At 35.1% G+C, this 16,662-nt stretch overlaps 2 protein-coding genes and 1 pseudogene across 3 annotated transcripts; 1 reads left to right on the top strand and 2 right to left on the bottom strand.

Moving 5' to 3' along the window:
- Positions 1 to 1,002: 1,002 nt before the first annotated feature.
- On the bottom strand, positions 1,003 to 3,599 carry LOC145591160 (large ribosomal subunit protein uL10-like). The gene is made up of 5 exons (XM_081647561.1): positions 3,081 to 3,599; positions 2,917 to 2,985; positions 1,857 to 1,955; positions 1,382 to 1,774; positions 1,003 to 1,284 (listed from the first exon to the last, which is right to left on the bottom strand). Exons 1-5 carry the CDS (start codon positions 3,336 to 3,338, stop codon positions 1,135 to 1,137), a joined length of 969 nt encoding a protein of 322 aa, XP_081503687.1. The 5' UTR covers positions 3,339 to 3,599; the 3' UTR covers positions 1,003 to 1,134.
- A 4,004-nt stretch (positions 3,600 to 7,603) lies between these two features.
- Positions 7,604 to 9,413, bottom strand: LOC145591055 (putative indole-3-pyruvate monooxygenase YUCCA10; annotated as a pseudogene).
- Positions 9,414 to 12,297: 2,884 nt separating this feature from the next.
- Positions 12,298 to 16,257, top strand: LOC145592690 (syntaxin-31-like). 2 transcript variants are annotated; one of them, XM_081649203.1, is made up of 6 exons: positions 12,298 to 12,708; positions 14,621 to 14,868; positions 14,978 to 15,123; positions 15,278 to 15,316; positions 15,476 to 15,667; positions 15,870 to 16,257. In XM_081649203.1, exons 1-6 carry the CDS (start codon positions 12,462 to 12,464, stop codon positions 16,027 to 16,029), a joined length of 1,032 nt encoding a protein of 343 aa, XP_081505329.1. In that variant the 5' UTR covers positions 12,298 to 12,461; the 3' UTR covers positions 16,030 to 16,257. The 2 variants fall into 2 exon arrangements, with proteins under 2 accessions (XP_081505329.1, XP_081505328.1); XM_081649202.1 differs by having other exon boundaries at positions 15,275 to 15,316.
- The last annotated feature ends 405 nt before the right edge of the window (positions 16,258 to 16,662 follow it).

Below are 16,662 nucleotides of genomic sequence, written 5' to 3'. Positions count from 1 at the left end.
TACTCATTACATGGAAAAAAAAAAAAAAAAAAAGGGTATGCTTTGCAACTCTATATTGCCCAATTGCCTAAAAATCACGTGGTTTAGTCAAACACACTTTGTATGGTAATTGGTAAATGCAAAATTTGAAATTTTCAATTGAGCTAATCAAAGTCAACTTGTTTTGACAAATAACTAAATCTTTGTCAATCATAGCGGGCTATATAGCCTATAGGTTGATCCATTACAATGTGACTTTCAGTGTTCAAAAGTTCTAGCCATTTCTAAGGCCTGTTAATAATAGCTTAAAGTAAGCCCAAAATTAAAACTTAAATGGATTTAAATATTTTCATCCATTAATTATAGTAATATTGATTGCTAGTTTACTACTAGTAGAAAGATAAATGAAAGAAAGATAAAAGGGAAAAAAAGAAAAGAAAAGAAAAGAAAAAAAGAAACATGTCATTTTGTTTCAAAACAAACCTCAAATCTATTTTATGTCAAAATTTTAGAGGCAATTTTTAAGAAAACAGAGGTCAAACATATAACTAAAATTTTGCCTACATATTGAATGAGGTTTTGCTCAACAATACTTCTGTCAATTAGTATATTCGCATAGTCCAGACATTGCTCAACAAGGATGTTAAACTTTTTTTTTTTTACAAGAAACAAGGATGTTAAACTTAACTATGTATCAATATATTCCTTCCATTACTTCATAGTGGAGCCTAAAGAATTCAGAAACAATAAGTTCCTGTACTGATTAGCAACTAGCAGAGAAAGGATGGGAAGAAATGGTTCTCTAAAACGCTTCCTAAACGGCCTAAGTTTAGACCAGTCGAGTACAAATTTTGAACTACCCAGTATGGGTCTCTAGAACGAAACTTGGAAGTTATCACGAGTGCATAAGTGTTATCAAAAGCCAAACCAGGTGTCTATTCGCCTATCTTTCCAGACAAAGGGTCTGTATTTGACTACATGAAACGCCTAAACACAAGCATAACAATAATGAGAAAGGCCAGATAGAGCAAAATTGAACTAAATTAAAAAGATCCATCATACTGTGAAACACATTGTTGCTGACAAAATCAAACATAACAATTTTTTTGAAACGTAACTCCTAATATAAGATTTGAAACATAAAAACTAGCAAACTTAGTCATCAAAGAGACTGAAACCAATGTCATCATCTGATTCCTCTTCAGGCTCTTCCTTCTTCTCCTCAACAGCAGCAGCAGCACCACCTGCAGCTGGAGCAGAACCACCAGCAGCGGGGGCAGCAAGAGCAGCAAACTTGCTAGGATCCTGCATTGCAGAAATAGGAAAGAGTATAAAAGGTTATATCTTTACTTTAATTGAGAGTGAAAGCCAATGGCTGTCTAGAAAACAATCAGAAACAAACCTTGAGATACTCCTTGACTTTCTCAGCCTGAGGGAAGTCGTAATCAGTTGCGACAGCAATAGCAAGAACATTCTTGTACCCATTGATGAACATGTGGGGAGCAGCAGCCAGAGTTGGGTATGAGATGGCAAGGGAAAGAGAAGTGACCATTGAGACACCAGTTGCAAACCTTGCAAGAAGGTCATCCTCGGTAAGGTCAAGAACTTCAGGGCTGAAGACAGACCCATCATCGTAAACGGACTCAATGTTAAGACCGTATGAGAAGGGCCTAATTCCAAGCTTGGCTAGTAGAGCAGCCTCAGATGAACCAACCTTGTCACCCTTCTTGATGAGCTCAACAGCAGTGATAATTTCAACAGTACCTTTGTTAATCTTGGTGGGGATGTTGAGAACCTGGAGATAGAAGCATGAGACAAAATGAGATCATCTTAATAAAAAAGAAAGAAAGACTGTTAAACATATCGATTGCACAAACCTGGAAGAAAGATGTCTGGGATGGATCAAGACCAGTGTTGCCTGGTGGGACGACAACATCAATTGGTGCAACCAAACCAACACGAGCAGGAGCTCCAACCTGTTCACATCAAAAAATGATTTAGAATAACAATTGTTCGATTAACTACAAAGCTGTAAATAAATATATCAAAACCATACTGCGATACACTAACAGAATGTCTAGTTTCTATTTTACTGAGACCATTGAGAGCATGATCATAATGGACAACCACACATTCAAAACAAAACTTGTCAAGTGCAGACCAAGTTATTGAGATAAAAATCATTAAGCACAAACCACAAAACCACACATATGTAAGAATGAACTATTAAAAAGTAGAAAACTAGAAAGCCTCAACAGAGGAATACAAAATTGTATACACACCATAGAACACCAAAATATTGTAGAACAGGATAAACCTGGTAGAACTACTCCGCAGTAGTAACAAAAATAAGCACCATTAAATAAACCAACATAGCTAATTCGTGGAATGCTTAGTAGTGAGTACAACAAATTCAGGTCCAAATAACGGTGCTTGAATATGGGATCAACTATATTGTAAATAGGGGGAGAACAACAAACAAAGATTACCACCTAATTAAAATCCAATCATAGGTAGGCAATAAAACATCAAGTCCATACACATAGCACCATACATTAAACTTTTAGCGCCAATTGTCAAATACTTGTATAAATACAATGTGTTAACCTCATATTGATACTGGGATCCAATATTTACCCGTTCGAATAACTTACACAAAGGTTTACAAATTTAATCTACATTGATTATAATAAGCAAAATTATCCAGAGTTGAGCATAGTGAAGATCCCAAATTCAACATAACAAAACTGCAAGCACATATCAAATAGCACAGAAAATAAAACTAAACGTTCGTGTTAAATCAATGTCAAAACTAATAGTTAATGCACAAAGTTAATATCATCTTGAAAAATTATAGAATAAAACAACAAAATTAAGTCTTGGAGCATGAAATCAAATCAGAATCAGCTAAAATACAACTAAATCAAAGTAAATTACCTTGTACTTGGAAATCTCCTCCCTAACTTCCTTCAAGTCACCCTTGGTAAAGATCAAACCAACATTTCCCTGCAAATTCCAAACAAAACCCAGTTCAATTTCATTAATTTCAAACAAATCCCACAAAAAAAATAACCAAAAGAACTGTAGAAATAAAAACATACCACCAACAACTGTTCGAGCTTTTTCAGGTTCTCATTACCAGTGTTTTCAGCATGAAGTCTAATAGACCTCTTCATCATAGTATTCTTTCCCATCAAAACAACTGAATCACCTCTCAAACCACGCCTAATTCCTTGAAGCTGGTTCGAACCCACATTATCAGCTGATGCAATCAACACTTGGCTGTACTCGTCCAAGAGTTGGCATAGCTTCTGATCGTAAGCGATCTTCTTCTCAGCCTTGGTTGGTTTCACGGCCATTTTTGTTGAATTAAGTTGAAGTTTCCGGCAAAATCTGGAAAATTAGGGTTTCTGTCTCGACTTTTTTGGGGATTTTTTGAGAAGAGAAAAGAAAAGGGCAAAATCGAGGGCCAAGACTAAGCTGAAAGTGATGCTTGTCAAGGCGGACAGCGAAACGACGCCGTCTCTTTAACCTCCGGTGGGATTTTGCAGATTAACTAAGAGAAGATTCTACTGATAATAAACCCTAGAAATGGTTTTGCAGCTAGGAAGAAGACGGAGTTGAAGATGGGGTTTTTATAGTATGAGGTTTTTGAGAGAAATTGATTTTAGATGTGACCTAGATCGGACGGTTTGGGTTTTCTTGATGGTTTGATCTGACGGTTATGGGCGGGTTGTTTTGTTTTGGGCTTTAAATGGTTGATTAATTGGACTAGAAATTTGGAGGAATTTGGTTTTAAGAGAATATTACTATAGAAGTTTAAGGCCCAATTTGATTTTATGTTTCAAACCTCTGGCAACCATATTTCAATTTGGTAAATTTGGAGAAAAAACCCTGAGTGTACCTCAATTCTTACGGTTTTTTTGGTTCGCTATTTGCGAGTCAGATACTTTGAGTGTTAGGGGGAAGGGTAAGAGATCCACACCCTCAAAGTGCCTCTAGTGAGGTTTGAACCCCCCAACCTCAAGGTTAGAAGATGACAATTCTTACCACTAGAGCGAGGTATACTCTTGCAATTGATGAGGTCTTGAACTTAGTAGTTGTTTAGAGTTTAAGATCGAGGGTTTGTTATAATACGTTAGCGGTTCATATCCTTCAATCTCCATTTGAAGTTTATATCTAATAAGTGTTTTATTTGTCCACTTATCATGGTATTTTTAATACAATTTTGTATTCATTTCCCCCTCTTTATTCCCTTTTTAACTCTTTTTTGTGTATAAATGTAGTTTTTGGGTATTTATGTCCCTCTTTGTGTATGTGTTTTCATGCTTGTAGGTTTTAAAGAAGAGTTAATAAGCATACTAAGCATTTGAAGAGCACTAGACAAAGCCAGAAGCAAAAGGAAAGGGCGTCCCAGCATGAGCGGGCATGTACCAGAGGTGGAGTGGGCGCTCTACCATATTTATGAGTTACCGCCTTCCTCTGATCCTATGTGGAGCAGGCGCTCCTATGTTTAGGAGCAAGCACTCTAACTATCCGCCTGAGCTTTCTTGACATATTTTACTATGTAATTTTTGGGGAGTATAAATACACCCCTTAGTTTATTTGTACGAATCTTTTTCCCCTTAGTTTTCTTAGGCCCTTATTTCTTAATTAGCACTCTAAACTCTCACTAATTAGCTTAGTTTCTTTCAACTCAATCAATTGAAGTTTGTGTTCTTAATTTTCAACAATTCCTCTCAAGATTTGAAGTTTCATTTAGTAATCTCTATCTATTACTCTTTTCACTTTTTTTGTTTTATTACTTGCGTTGAATTGTTCTTTTCTGTTCTTGATCTTGTTTATTTATTGTTGCATGTTTAATCTACTTCCATCTTATCCCTCCTCTTAACTTGTTAGATTAATGCTAGATTTAAAACTTGTAGTTATGTTGGTCTTCACCATAATTAATGAGTAGTCTCTTAGCCAAGGGTTGGGTGAAGACCCAGCCAAGCTATGCACTAATTAACATTTGTGCTTTCATTTTGGGTTGATGATTGATTGTTAAAGGATTGATTGATTGCATGTGCAATTGGATAGCCATTTATTGCTCATGTATTCAATTTTATACTTGCATTGAAAGATAAGGTTACTTGTGAGCATTTTCTTGTATGTTTGTACCGAAATTTTATCTTGATTACGGTTTCTTGTTTAATTGATGTTGTAGTCTTAGTTGCACTAATTAGGTGAGAAATCCCAAATTACTTGTGCCTTATTGCTTTCTCGAACCGATCGAAAGACGAACCCGAGTTAGTGGTCGGTCTACTTCCCATCGTTGAAACTTGGTTGGCCTATCATGTTAGTTGAGTTTGGTTTAGGAATGCTTATGATTAGGGGTGAGCAAAAATTATGGTACTCGGTTCTGGAACTGGAACTGGAACTGGAACTGGTTGAGACTCGGCGAGTCCAGACCCGAAACTGGTTCAACTGGATTCGGGTCCGGTTCCAATAACAAGGACCCGGTTACAACCAATTCCAATTGCAAGTCCTAAGTTTTTGGACCTGATACCCGGTTAACTAGTTCTATGTCAATTTTTTTAGACAATAGAGTAAATTGGAGTTTGCAACCCATGTTTTTTTATTAAGCCTAACAATCCAATAATATATTGTTTTCTTACCCATATATGTAATGAACCCTATCTACCAAACCCTAAAAGTCAAACAATCTTTACAGCCGTCATACCTTATAATCTCACATTCACTCTCTTCCTCTCACGTACTCTTTCCATTCTTGTTGTTTCATCTCCTAGCTAGTCTAACTATAATTCTTTTTTTTTTCTTTTCAATTATCTCTACAAATGTAAATAAAGTAGTATATGCTTACAATTAGATGAAAACAAATGTATACAAAAAGAAATATGCTACTCTGCTTCTGAGTTATTTCTTTGATTTTTTTTTTTTTTTTAATCCACTATTATTAATGGTTATCTAATTTTTAAGGTTGATATTAAGAGACATGATTATATGAGATTCGATTTCGAAGTCAAAGATTGTTCTTTTGTTGAAGCCATAGCGTCGCGATCCAATTAGATGATGATAAGCCGGGTACCCGGTTTTGGAACTGGTTCCGACTGGATCCGGGACCAATTCCGAGTTTATTGGACCTAGTTAGGACCAGTTCCAATACTGGGTCCAATTTTTTGGATCCGATACTAACCGGGTTCGGTTCCAATTCCCTTCAATTTGACCGAGTACCTGGTCTTGCTCAGCCCTACTTATGATTGTGACTTCAAAAGAAGACAATGTTGAGTGCCTTTTCTATCACCTAATTTGTGTTCGTGTTTGCCTATTGTATTGATCTATTGGTTTGGTTGGTGTCGATCTCATTTCCCCCTAGTGTTTATCTCCATAATAGTTAATTAATGAAACCCCAATCTTGTGACCGAACTAGCTTATAACTATTTCATATTCTTGGTGTACTCATACCCATTCCCTATGGATACGATCCTTAACTTACCCTACACCTGTCTTAACTAGGTTGGCTTAGGTAGAAATATTGTTTGGCTTTAGGTATTCGTCCAACGATCGAATTTATCTATACCAATATTGTCATTATGTCTTATCAATTTTTGAAGTTAGTTAATGATTTGGTAGTTAAATGAAAGTTATAAGGAGATTCTAAAAATTTTAATAAACTATTTATAAGATTGGGAAATTGAGCAATGTGGAATTAGAGGTTTGTGGTGAAATGTTGGCACAATGGCATACTTATTATCATATGAAGTAGACTATATTGTATCCATGCTTCATTTCACTTGCCCTGATATGATCTAGTGTTTAATCATTAGATTCGCATTAATATGCACTTTCTGAATATGAATTTTTTTGTAATTTTGTTAACAATTAATAAGCACAAATATAAAGATAGTATCAACTTATCCTAATGTAGGGCCTGTCCTCATTAAATGAAATGAGCTGAACTGAACTGAACTTATTAGAGATGAAATGAACTGAACTTATGAGAGCTGAACTGAACTGAACTAAACTGAAATGAATATTTTATAAGAGAAGGAAATTAGGAGCTAAACTGAACTGAACTTATTAGAGCTGAACTGAATTGAACTTATTAGAGCTGAACTGAAATGAAAATAATCGTATGAGAATAGGCCTATAGTCTTATATATTTTGATCCAATAATTAATTTTTAAATAAGCAAATATCAACTTGAATAAGTTAAACTAAACTAGAGGTGATCATTGGACGGGCCGGGCCAAGGCCTATAATTTTTGCCCAACACTCGGGTCGGGTCGAGCCAAACTTCGGGCCAAAAAATTTGTGCCCAAATCCACCCAAAATGGTCTGGTCGTGTCTACATATGATCTACTCTAAAACTAAACATAGCCCTACATCCATCTGTCTTTAAAATATTACCAAGAAGGTGGCTCATACGTTAGTGTAAATTCAACTCCTTCATCCTTTTACCAATAAAATACATTGCTAAAAGCATAAGTTAGACACTGAATATTTGATATAAATTATGCATTATTTTAGAATTTTTGAAGGATTTGACAGCAACATGTATTTTTAAATTTGCACTCATGTACATAGAAGCATTAATAAGACATACAAAAACAAAACTATGTAGAACAAAGTACACAGAAAAAAATAAAAAAATAAAAAATAAAAATAAAATCTAGAAAATTCAAAACTAGCCACTAAGATTCATGTAATAACTTTAATTTCTTCAAAAACGAAGCATAGTTCTTAAAACCATCTCAATATCGTTGGCAATGGCTATGGCATCCTTTGAAATACCTTGTAGTCCCATTCTTGAGAATCCAGCACAATATAATTTATTATCTCATTTCCAGTGATTTGGAAAACGATTCTTTGGAAAACCATCGTTTTTTAGTATAAAATCATAATCCTAACAAAAAAAAAAATCAATTTCATTAAGTGTCTATGCTATAATAATATATAATACTTATGGTTTATTAAGGTAAATCCAAAAGAAAAATAACGCATAAATAATATAATTAATCTCTATGCATGTGCACGTGTATGTAATACTAAGATTGGATTATTACTTAATTTATTACATAAACTTGAGGTAATGTACAAACCTTAAGCCATTCACAAGCTGTGCTTTTGAATCCGGTTGCAAATATTATTGCATCAAAGCCTACTTCAACTTTATCTTTGAATATGACTTTGCTCTTGTTAATTCTCTCAATTCCTGTTAAAACCTACACATTTTACAAATAAAAAGTGAGGTAAGAAATGTGCTTATAAAATATCAAACATATATATAGAATAGTACTTTTTTAATGGAAGGATTCATGGTACTTAGTAATTTAACATAATAATGTAATAAGGATTGTTCTCATACAATGAAACAACAAACTATTCAAGGGATGAAATAAAATTAAATACTATGCTTAATATATATTATTATTGAATAAAATTTAATGGCCAATTATTTACTAACAAGTAAATAATTAAAAGTAATTTACCTTAATTTCTCCGGATTGAATTTTGGCTATAGTTCCCACGTCAATAACAGGGCTTCTTCCTTTTGTTGCCTTAAGTAAAAGAGGGCCTTCGTTTGGTCGATAAATTCCATACTTTGACAAATTCCCGTATTTCAATTTGCTAGCAAGAGTGATTAGAGCGTCCACAATTGGTAAACTAAAGTACTTTAGCAAGTGCATCCCTACAAATATCATTTCTCTTGCAACCACATGAACCTATATGAACCAACCATCAATAAAAACAACACATAAGTACAATTTAGTTGTGTTTGTTATATTTACAAGATAAAAAATGTGATAATAAAAACTAACCGGATTTCTAATAATAATTGAAGTGTTGGCTCCGGAATTACATAAATCATAACTAATTTCCATCCCAGAATTACCACAACCAACGACCAAAACATCTTTGTCTTGAAACTCACGCCCAGATTTATATTCACTAGAGTGCATTATATCTCCCTTGAAATCGTTTAAACCGGGGATATTGGGGATGTAACCCTTGCCATTTTCACCTGGTGCGACTACCAAAAAACTTGCCACAAAAAATTTAGAGGCGTTCGCAAAAGTGTCCTTAGCTTCAACTAACCATTTTTCCTTGGCTTCATCAAATGATGCAGATTCAACCGAGTGAAAGTATCGCGGCCTAATATCAAAGTCGAAAACATAATCATCAATGTAGTCTATGAAATCATTCTTACTCATATATTTCTTGACTTGTGGTGCATGGGGCTTATGGGGTAATGAGCAAAATTCTTTTGCTAGATGAAGATGACATCGATCATATGCGCGTTTCTTCCAAAGAGAAGCACAACAATCTTCCTTTTCAAGAACAATATAGGGAATAGATTTTTTGGTTAAGCATGCAGCAATGCCAAGTCCCGCAGGACCTGCTCCCACTATCAGGACAAAGGTTTCTTCCATATGTTTTTTTTTTTGATAAATAATTGTTTTGTTTAAGTTACGTAATCAAAGGAAGAAATTTGACTTTGGGGTGAGTGTTATTCTGAAGGAAAATTTGGGGCTAAATAGTGTGATTAGGATATCCCTCCAGAGTGTTTAGTGTATATATAGAGGTTTGGTGATAAGGTTTTTCAAATAGTACAGACAACCTACTTATGGAATATTACAATTAACATAGGTAAATTTTCATTTATATGATTAATTTTGTAATTTTTGGAGAAAGTGCATTGGCATGTGGTGTTAATAATACTGGATTTTTCGATAATTTTGACATTCTATGATTTATTAAATATAATTAACTTTCTAGGACATGCTAAAAAGTAATAAAACAAAAAAAGTTCCTCTATTTTCTGTAACAATGTGACAATTAGTAGTTGTAAACTTGGTAAAACAATTATTTTTGTGGTGACTTATGTATTTTTTAGAGGGAGCGCATTGACATGTGTATGTTCTAACTAATATTTGTCAAATCGACACCCTAAGATTTACAACATATAATAATGTAATAGAAGGTGTAAAAAACTATATAAACCAAAAATATTTTATAAATTTAATACGAACACAATAATATAGTAAAATGGTATATGCATTGATTCCATTTTTCCTTGGCAGTTTTATAAAGTCTAAATAACCTGTACAAATTTAGCATTAACAGTTCTCTAATTCCCCTAGTTGTATTATAATGCTAGGAGACAAGTTTGAAATGAAATAAAAAGTATAAAAGTAGTATTTAATTGATATAAGTATTATGTTTTTACATTAATTAAGTAAAGTAGAATAAAAAAATAAAATTAAAAGGTGCATAGGTATAAAGACAATGAATTCTCTTAGCAATCATATATGTTTCCTCAAATAAATTTCAGATCATCCATATAATTGTAAAAAGAGTAATTTATCCACAATTATAAGATGTCTAATTATTTACCAAAAGTCATGTTTGTGCACTAGATAATCTATAGCCAAATTATCCATGGATTAGTTGAAATTAAGTTTCTTATGTACATAGAAGTATTTGTGAGTATAATACCTAAATTTTCATCAAAGGTCATGTATGTGCATTAGACTTTCTATAGCCAAAACACTAATGGATTGGCTAAAATTATATATCTTATATAAGTGTGATTATATTTGCTATCAAAGGTCATGTATGTGTATTTGATTATCCATAGCCAAATAAATCATTAATGGATTATACTTGCCGAAATTAATATCTTTTATACATAAACTTATCTATGGTTATAAAATGCCTAGTTGGAATTAGATATTGGATAGGTATTTCCAAATTTGTACATGAACTTGTCCAAACTTGCCTAACATTGGGGCTTGTGGATGAACTTATCCACATTGAGCCCGTATGAACTTACAAGAAAGACAAGAAAATATGTGTTGATCTTTTACGATTATAAAGACTTAAGTATGACTTGGATCACATGGTGGACTAAGTTCATGAACCCACGATAACTTCGTAGATTTTTGGGCAACGAACATGTTGATGTGTTGCTAAGACTGCAATGCCATGCTTATGTCAAAAATTTTGCCAAAAATTAAATAATGATATTCATAAATGGTTCATGACCCACGAGCATACCGCCTTATATCGAACTTGCTACAAGTCGGACCATTTTTATAGGGGGTTACTAAATGCCACAATAGAATTACTCATGCTGCGGTATTGAATGACCTATCTACCCTTATAAATTCAATGTTTGACCTCATTCAATTTTCTCACCAATCATGCCCCTTCCACCACCATCACCCTAAACACCAAAGGCTGTAACTTTTACTCCGACGTATACCACGAAGGTAGCCGGAATCAACCACCTATTGCCAGAATCATCCAAGTTTCTCACCACCTATCACACCAAATCAACCACCTACCACACCAAATCAATCGGAAAAAGCAAGAGGTTGACGACAATGGAATCGCGGCGTGGAAAGGGGGTTCGTTTGCCGGGAAACGCGGGGAAATCGCCGGCCAATTCGACGGTAAGTTTATTTTTTATTTTCATGTTGTGCGCATAGTCACATGCTATATGCGACTATACCGTGGCGTAGTCGCATTTAGCATGCGACTACGCCATGGTGTAGTCGCATATAGCATGCGACTACACCACGGTAGAGTCGCATGCTACATGCGACTATACCATGGTGTAGTCGCATGTTATACGCGAATACACCACGGTAGAGTCGCATGCTACATGCGACTATACCATGGTGTAGTCGCATGTTATACGCGAATACACCACGGTATAGTCGCATGTAACATGCGACTATACCGTGGTGTAGTCGCGTATAACATGCGACTACACCATGAATGAAAATTGAAAAAAAAGTCCGACATATACCGAACTTGACGGCGTCGAAGGTTCGTCGTCCGCACCAAGTGTCTCCGATATGAACGCATACCGTCGTCGACTCATTTTATTGGACGGCAAGTACAATGTTGGTGGTCAACCGTTGTGGAATCGGTCAAGTTTGTTGTTAAGGTGGAGTCGTGGTGGTGGACAGTCAAGGTGAGTGGTGGTATGGGTGGTGGAGCTGATGGTCAAGGTGGAGCTAAGGCTTGAGTATGGTCAAGGTGGGACAAAGTTAGTAGTTAGTAATGGTTGGATTATTATGTTATTTTCAAAAATATAAGGGGCATAAAAGTCTTTTAATACTATAATTTGAGTAATTTCATTGTGGCAAATAGCAATTCACTTTTTATATTCGGCTCAAACACCCCTCGACTCATTCCCAACTCTAATTGAAAGTTAACCGACACGGCCCATAATCGACTAGAAAAAAACTCATGCATGAGATTTAAGTTTTGGAGGGCTACGGTGAAATGACTCTACAATTAAGATTCCCAATCATTAGTTCGTTACAAAATCCCAAATAGAGGGAGGTGGGAGATGGAGGGAAAAGGCAAAGGAATCGAAAGAGAAATCCCAACTTCCATTTCCAACTGTTAAACTCTTGTCCGAATATCAGCTCTTCTCCTCCTTCCTCTACCCACCAAACTCATCAATGGCTTCCGTCAGAATCACCTCTTATCGAGATCGGACGGCGGAATTCCGATCATTATCAGCAACATTGATGAAGATCGAGGGCATTTCCGCCGCCGTCAATTCCGCCGGAATTCATCCAACTACGGCGAACCAATCGGCGGAGCAAACACCCTCGTCGTCTACTAGATCCGAATTCAATACGAAGGCTTCTCGAATCGGGTTGGGTATTCACGAAGCTTCTCGGAAAATCGCCCGCCTTTCCCAAAGTAATTATCATCCTAAACACCCTAATTATTCGAACTTATGATTCGATTGATTTTTGAATTATGTGATTATTTGCTGTTTGTATTGTTGAGTTACTGCTGAGTTTGATTTCATGCTGCCAAGAAATTGAGGGTTTTGAAAATTTGATTTTGTTGATTTGTCATTTTTGATTTGGAATCTAATAGTTCACATTTTAGTGTTATTTAGGTGAAATTAGGGATTTATGTACTTAGGATTGAAAAGGAATGAAATGGGTTGATTAACATATGAACCTGTAGTTGATTAAGTATAATTTACTAGAATTACTACTGTATTGATGTCCTTAACTGAATAAACACATACTCCATGTTATGAGATTACGGGAAAACTTAGTGTCACATCTCTCTTATTACAACATTACCTGATTGAGATTAATGAATTGTGAATGAACTATTCTCCCTGTCCCTAACTAGTTAGGACAATTAACTTTGCACACTTTATGAATCATACCCCTGACCTTTAAAATCTTTTACTACTTAAACAATGTTAAATTTGGATCAGTAGAATTGTCTAGGATTTTCCGGAGTTGAGAAAGATAGTTAATGTCTGATGGACTAATAGTGCAGTAATTTGAATTTACGAATTATGCCCTAAGGTAGTGCGAGTAGTTTATTATTAGGGATTTGGGGTACTGTATAGTGTATACAGATTGCTCCGTCTTACTTTCTAGTTGTACACTTCTACTTCGTAGTTTTTTAATTCAGTATCTATGTTAGATACTTGAAACTCCAATCGGGTGGTTTTGCATATTAATATTGGTGTAAAATCTTAAAATGTAATCGTACACTTTATCCTATGTCCGTACACCTTCAAGTAAAGAGTGTTTCATGTCGGATTCTCGATCAATACTCATGTCTGACACTCATACGACATCTATGATAAAACAAACATTTATTATATTGATGTTTACAGTATGTAATGTAGACTTGTTGTGTAGATGAATAATCAATGTAGTTTGTGCTGGTGTCAAATAAAACAACTATATCACTAGCTGTTTTACTCGGGCGATTTCTAGGAAGGCTTGATTAGAAAGGCGAGAGGTTGAGCTTTACCACCATTTGCAGTGTTCTTGAAAACTTGAAATTCTATGTACATTTATATCACTGTGTACTTTGTGTACGCATGATGTGTTTGTTTCATCTTAGGTGTGATTTTCTGTATAGGAGATTAGGAGAGCTTGTAGTAAGTGCTAGAGTGGTGAGTAAGAATATTCATTTGTTTGATTTTAATAAGGATTTACTTTGGTTACCATTTGGTAATAATTTTATAGGAGGTCCAGCATTTTTGAAAACTTGGGGCTAGGAGAGGGGGGAGGGGGGGGGGGGGGGGGGAGGTTTCGCGAAAAAACAAGTGTACTGATTCTCTGCCTTTTTTAGCCTAAGAGACTTTTGCTTTCAAGTACTTTCTTCTCTTTTTGTAGTTGCTAAATCCTAAGTGCTTTGACTGGTTTCAATTGGAAGTCATCAATGTGTGGTTTGCAAGGACTATATGATCTATGTATAGGGAGGTAGTACTAATTAGTGTATTGTTATAGTGATCTGCTCTGCTTTCATGTTTAACTCATATATATCTGTGACACTGAAAAGTTTAACTAAAGCTGGTGTTCAAGTCTTTTTGCACCTTTGCAACCCTCTTTTAAGTCTTTTCGCAACCCCCTTATTCACCATAGCCTTATTCAGTTATTTCCAAAGAGATGGCAATCATTTTGATTAGCTTGTGCAGTTGTACCTTGTGCTTATGGCCTTAAATCTGCAGTGGTAATTGTTTCACCTTCCTCATTTGACTTTATTTATGGTGCTTACAAGTCAATACTGAATTAATAAAAGCAGATTATACATATCGGATATTAATTTATATATTTTCATAATTTTTTAGTGGCAAAGACGTCTTCTATGTTTAACGATCCTACGAAAGAGATACAAGAGCTAACAGCGTTGATTAAAGACGATATTACGGCACTCAATGTAGCAGTTGCAGATCTACAAAATCTTCAAAACAGTGAAACAACTAAAAGTTATTCAGATGATAAGGCCATTCATGCAAATGCTGTTTGTGATGACATAAAAAGCAAACTGATGGCAGCTACAAAGCAGTTCCAGGAAGTATTGACTACTAGAACAGAGGTATGTCTTACACTCTTACGTGGTGGAAGTTTTGAATTCACTGCTATGCTTTATTATTATTATTACGTAGTATTTTTTAACGTACTTGTCATTTTCTTCTGCTTTACAGAATATCAAGGCCCATGAAACCAGGAAACAGTTATTTTCAGCTAATGCATCTAGAGATAATCCGTTTCAGCGTTCTGCTAAAGCCATAAATGAGCCACCTCCATGGTCGAATTCATCAAATGTCTCTGCAAGTGTGCAACCTACCCTGTCAGTAATTTCGTCCATAATCTTCAGACCTGCTATGTTTATAATGCAATTACATATCTTTACAGCAACCTCTTGCATTGCATCTGTGTAGGCATTAATATAAGTTCTGACTATCGGCATCAATTTTCTAATCATTGTGTGCTTTGCCCAGCAGACAATCATCAAGTGGAGTCCAGGCCGGGAGTCAACTTAGGTATCTTCTTTAACCAAATTTAGTTTTTGCTTGCTTAGTTGTTAAAAGTTAGTAGCAGATGCTTAGTTTTAAGCTGAAGGTAATCTTGTGTACTGCTTTAGAGTTGAGATTCTTGAGAGGTAACCATTGCCTTATATTACTTGGAATTTGCTACTGCAGGCGGAGGATGGGTACCGAGACTATACCATCCAACAACATGGAAATGTCTATGCTTCAGCAAGCTGCTCCTCAGCAAGAGAATCATTATCGTGCCACAGCTCTTCAGAATGTAGAATCTACAATCTCAGAGTTAAGTGGGATCTTTACGCATTTGGCTACAACGGTTGCGCATCAGGGGGAGCTTCTAATTAGGTTGGTCTTGTAACTGTATTCATCACGTTCTATAAACCATAGGTTTATGCTGGCATTTTTTTTTCAAAATAATCATCACCCTCCAGGTTGTTTAAAATCACATTTGTTTTGGGTGTTTAGTCATTCGTAGAGCTCAACCATTTGCATTTAGTTTGACTCATAAATTGCTCATAATTTCTAATCAGACCTTTGTTGCAACTAGGATTGACGATAACATGGAAGAGTCCCTGAGCAATGTGGAAGGTGCTCACAGTGCTTTACTGAAACATTTAACTCGTATATCATCAAACAGGTCCTTGCTATTCAAACTATTTGGTGTTTTAATTTTTTTCTTGGTGGTGTTTATCTTCTTTACTGTTTAGTTTGTAAAAAACTTTGCACTACTAGTTTCTGGGATTCGTCACATTCTTTATTTAATTCCCATCTGAAATACCAACCTTTTTGTATCTATTAAGGATGCATTACCAATTTACCATGCCATGTAAATAGAAATAGGTTCCTGAATACGAGTATTTGATTTGAGAGAAGCATTTTTTTGTAAGCAGCATTTCTGAAGTTTTACAGCATATCGAAAGCAAATTCTCTTTTAATGCACCTTTTTTTTTTTTTTTTTTTTTTTTTTAAGTTGATTGTCCTTTCTTTATTATTATTTTTAATTTTTTTAACATCAAACCAACTGAGCAACCCCTATTTTTGTGCTTTGAAGCCTGTAAAGAGATCAAAGGACCTCATAGACCATTACACCGCACTGCTGTTTTTTTTTTTTTTTTTTGGCCATTGGAAAACATGTGATGACTGTCTAGATATATATTTCTCTTGCTCCATTTTATGAGATTTGATCACTACAAATCTATATAGTATCCAGAAGTCTGGGAATTGCATAAAATTTTTGTAGTTTGGCTAATTCTTGATATTGCAAACTAGTCACTTTACTCTGGCTGGATATAAGTTGCATTCTTTGCTGTCAATTTTGTGCGTTTGTAACTTGAAAACTT

Source organism: Chenopodium album, chromosome 18, assembly GCF_948465745.1.
Source record: "Chenopodium album chromosome 18, dcCheAlbu1.1, whole genome shotgun sequence".
NCBI classification, from domain to species: Eukaryota; Viridiplantae; Streptophyta; class Magnoliopsida; order Caryophyllales; family Amaranthaceae; genus Chenopodium; species Chenopodium album.
Note: the sequence above shows the minus strand (reverse complement) of the source record. Positions and strands in the feature narration are given on the sequence as shown.